General features: G+C 42.1%; 1 protein-coding gene across 1 annotated transcript; it reads left to right on the top strand.

Moving 5' to 3' along the window:
- On the top strand, positions 1-4,299 carry LOC100282157 (protein trpH). The gene is made up of 5 exons (NM_001155069.2): positions 1-329; positions 1,023-1,147; positions 2,880-3,194; positions 3,280-3,449; positions 3,631-4,299. The coding sequence occupies exons 1-5, from the start codon at positions 69-71 to the stop codon at positions 4,008-4,010; spliced, it is 1,251 nt and encodes a 416-aa protein (NP_001148541.2). The 5' UTR covers positions 1-68; the 3' UTR covers positions 4,011-4,299.
- Positions 4,300-4,501: the final 202 nt, after the last annotated feature.

Below are 4,501 nucleotides of genomic sequence, written 5' to 3'. Positions count from 1 at the left end.
TAACCTCCGTCGCGGCGCGGCCGAACCGGCGAAGGCGCCCTCCTCTCGTTTCCTCCCGAAACCCCGGCATGGGAAACAAGAAGTCGAAGCGGAGCAGGAGCAAGAAGAACAAAACCAACGCCGACCAGGCCCTGGCCCTAGACTACGTCCGCGCCTGGGTGCTCCCCGTGCCGCCACCCCTGAAGCCCTCGGCGGCCGACGTCGACGATTTCCTGCCGGTCCAGGCTACACGCCGGGGCGATGTGCTGTTTGAGCTCCACTCCCACTCAAACCACAGCGACGGGTTCCTCTCCCCTTCCGCACTCGTCGAGCGCGCCCATCGCAACGGGGTAAGTGACGATGATCTACCTGACCTCTAATCTGTTTGCGCAGCAGGTGTCTGAGGAAATGCCTGTGAGGTTTAGTTAGCAGCGTTGTGCTGTGCCATGTGGGATCGACTTCTTGATTTTTTCTGCCACTAAACTAATCCGAGTATTGCGTTGATATGCTACACATTTTGTTACTGCCGGTATACGTAGCTGTTTAAAAATAAGCGACATGGTTATGGGATCATTGCTTCGTAGCAGTATGTGCAAGTGCTGTACTGGTGGTTGGAGAATTCAGAGGGTAGTGTTACCTTTAATGTTTCAACAATTGTCCGATGAATACTTTATTTAAATTAGATTGAACCAGTCATCTTCTGGCACCATTGCTTGGCTAATTGCTATTTAAGAAAATGAGGCTTTTCCCTGTTAAATGTTTCCTGGACTAAATACCATGACCTACCTCCTAAAATTTTCTGTTATGGTTGTCTGTTGCTTAAATGTTACTCTGTCCGTTCCAAATTATAAGACGTTTGGCTTTCCTAATACATTACTTTAACTACCTATCTAAACATATTATACATATCTAAAAAAGACAAAACATCTTATAATTTGAAATGGGGAGACTGGAGAGTATGTCCTGTTGCAGGGTATATATAGTATACTGTGGATTCTGAATAACGAAAATAGGAGTGACTAAACTTAATGTTTGTGGCATAGGTGAAAGTTCTTGCCCTAACAGATCATGACACCATGGCTGGCATACCAGAAGCTGTGTCAGCGGCCTCCAAGTTTGGCATGAGAATAATTCCTGGAGTTGAAATCAGTGCGCTATATAATCCAAGGTAAGTGTTTTTAATCTTTTGGTGAAAATATTTTTCTTTTCATTTTGAATAAAAATCAAGGATATGTACAAGGATGCGATGAGATTTGTCCGTACATGTGATGGTGACACTAGCGACTTTCCAATTAAAATAGGACTACACCAGAGATCAGCATTGAGTCCTTATTTATTTGCTTTGGTGATGGATGAGGTCACAAGGGACATACAAGGGGATATCTCCTGGTGTATGCTCTTTGCTGATGATGTGGTGTTAGTTGATGAGAGTAGGGAAGGGATTAATAGGAAGCTAGAGTTGTGGAAGTACACGTTGGAGTCGAAAGGTTTTAGACTTAGTAGGACCAAGATCGAGTACATGATGTGTGTTTTCAGCGCGACTAGACATGAGGATGGAGATGTTACCCTTGATGGGAAGGAGTCTTTTCAGTATTTAGGATCAATGCTACAAAAGGATGGTGACATTGATGAAGATGTTGGGCATAGAATTTCAGCCGGTTGGTTGAAATGACATCATGCTTCTGGCGTCCTCTGTGACAAAAGGGTGCCATTTAAAGCTTGAAGGTAAGTTCTATAAGACAACGATTCACCAGACGATGTTATACAATGCTGAATCTTAGCAAACAAAAAAGGCGACATGTACAACAATTGAGTGTAGCAGAGATGCGTATGTTACGTTGGTTTTGTGGCCATACAAGAAGGGATAGAGTCTGAAACGAAGTTATTCGGGATAGGGTAGGGGTGGCACCAATTGAGGAGAAATTGATTCAACATCGATTGAGATGGTTTGGACATGGCGAAAGGGCCTCTAGCCTAGTGGTTAAGGGCTTCCAAGTACCACCTCCAAGTCCCGGTTCGATCCCTCTCGGGGGCGATTTTTTGGCTTGGTTAAAAAAATCCCCTCAATGTGCCCCGCCTGCTCCCGGGTTACGTTCTGTGTGCCACCCTTCGACTGGGCCGTTGAAGAGTGGGCGACGACGACCCGCTAGTGATGGGGGGCTAGAGTTTGAGGATTTCCTTGGCTGGATCATGTTTCTGTCTCTTCTTAGCCATCAATGAGTTGTGTGCGCCTTAAGTGCCGGCCCCAGGCATTGTACCAGGAGGGCAGTCTTTCCCTCCCCGTCTGAGTTTTTTTTGAGATGGTTTGGACATATCTAAAGGAGATCTCTTGAGGCACCGTTGCGTAGGAGGGTTTTAGAGCGGATTATTAATGTAAAAAGAGGTAGGGGTTGACCTAAAATGACTTGGGACGATTCTATAAAAAATGACTTGGGACGAGGTGGTTAAGAGAGATCTTAAGGAATGGAATATCTCCAAGGAATTAGCTAAGGTTAGGTGCGCTTGGAGACTAGCATTCAACGTGTCCAAACCATGATCTTTGTCTCTTTTTTTCTTTCTTCTGTTACCCTTAACTCTACCGTCTTTCTTTTAGCCCCTTTCAGTGTATTTTTTCCTATCCTTGTTTTTTGTGGGTTTCATGTCTAGCCTACCCAACTGGCTTGGGACAAAAGGCTATGTTGTTGTTGTTTTGAATAAAAATCATCAATGCCACTTGATTTAATAAGGCCAATCATCTTATCATTTGCACTCCATTGTCAAAAGATCTGCAATAGTATTGTTTTAATGCTCCTCTGCCTTTATGCTAAAAATGGTATTGTAAACAACATTTTAACTGTTGTACTATGAGTACAGATGTTTCATGCCAATTTCATTATATTCTCAATTTCATTGTCTATAAGGGAAGTTGCTGGTGCGGGTGAGACTGTTCATATCCTTGCATACTATGGTATGTGTGGTCCGTCGAGGTGTGATGAGTTGGACGGCATGCTATTGAACATTAGAGATGGGCGATACTTACGTGCAAAGAACATGCTGGAAAAGCTAACTACACTGAAGGTGCCAATAAAGTGGGAGCATGTGAATAAAATTGCTGGTGACGGAGTGGCACCTGGCCGGTTGCATATAGCTAGGGCTCTGGTTGAAATGGGTTATGTAGAGAATTTAAGACAAGCATTCAACAAATACCTAGGCGATGATGGCCCTGCATATGCCAGGTTATTGCTTCATCCCAAATAAGCATTTCCTATGCTGAAAATTCTTTGGTTAATAACACAAGGCCCTTGTTTTTTTTCCTGGCAGAGGAAGTGAACCATTTGCTGAGACTGTTGTGCAGTTAATTAGTCGCACTGGGGGTTTTTCTGCACTTGCTCATCCTTGGTCATTGAAGAACCCAGATGCAATAATCAGGTCTTTAAAAGGTGCTGGTCTTAACGGTATGGAGGTCTACAGAAGTGATGGAGAAGTTAATGGTGTGTCTCGTACACTTAATGCATGCTGAATTGAGATAGAGTGGAGAACTCCTGCCATGAACTAAACTTTAACTCTATTTATTATCATATATTGGCCCTTCTATCAACATTCAACAGAGAATATTTTTATCCATACTCATTATGATATATTTAGATAACGTTACATAATTTATTTTTACAGGATTTAGCGAACTGGCTGAGAAGTATGGACTTCTGAAACTTGGAGGTTCAGATTTTCATGGAAGAGGTGGAAAAGATGAATCTGATGTTGGAACAGTTAAGCTCGCTATTACAACTTTGTGCTGTTTTTTGAAGATGGCTAGGTCTATCTGGTCTTCTGCTATGAAAGACATCCTGCTTAAGTTTGCAGAGGAACCGTCTGCTGCAAATCTAGGAAACATGCTCAAGTTTGGACGTCTTACCAAATTTGCTGGTTTTTCTCCAATAAACAATGGTATTCATGTTGTTGATTTCTGCTTATCTTCTTGGTCAAGCAATGATGATATCGAAGATGTTGAGCTTGAAGAGGTAAGATTGAAGCTTGCTCATTATGCAGAATAAAGATAACCTCAACTACATGGTCATCTTGAGCAATGTTTTCACACTTGTTCAAATTACAGTATGTGCTGTTGCAATGTTCACTTCTTTTGCGGCCCAGTATAACTAATGTTGAAATTAGATATGCTCAATCTGGCAGCTTTGACATTTTATTCAAGAACATATATTTCTCTACTATGATAACTGAAATGGCGTGCATAGAATCAGAGCACATCAGCATATTAATATACCGTTTCTTATAGTGAGGAATCATCATCTGTCTACAAGCTTATGAATGAATCGTGTGTCTCCTACTCTCCTGTCCCATTTTTATTCTCCTCAACCATGTTCGTGGTTTCCCTTCTATGTTTTGGATGATTGACCTTTGAGAATGATGACTATCCTGTTTGTTAATGTAGTCTGTGCCAGTTTTATTCAGTAAGAAAATATTTAAATCTACATGTTGACTTCCATTATTTAGGTGCCTTTAGGCTAATATATGTTTTCAGATTTTT

Source organism: Zea mays, chromosome 1 (assembly GCF_902167145.1).
Source record: "Zea mays cultivar B73 chromosome 1, Zm-B73-REFERENCE-NAM-5.0, whole genome shotgun sequence".
In the NCBI taxonomy this organism is placed as follows: domain Eukaryota; kingdom Viridiplantae; phylum Streptophyta; class Magnoliopsida; order Poales; family Poaceae; genus Zea; species Zea mays.
Note: the sequence above shows the minus strand (reverse complement) of the source record. Positions and strands in the feature narration are given on the sequence as shown.

Bases quoted from the DNA above. Each gene is read 5' to 3' on its own strand.
- LOC100282157 (NM_001155069.2), top strand. From the start codon at position 69: ATGGGAAACAAGAAGTCGAAGCGGAGCAGGAGCAAGAAGAACAAAACC. The intron at 1,148-2,879 runs GTAAGTGTTTTT...ATTGTCTATAAG, and splicing joins AGTGCGCTATATAATCCAAG to GGAAGTTGCTGGTGCGGGTG. The intron at 3,450-3,630 runs GTGTGTCTCGTA...TTATTTTTACAG, and splicing joins AAGTGATGGAGAAGTTAATG to GATTTAGCGAACTGGCTGAG.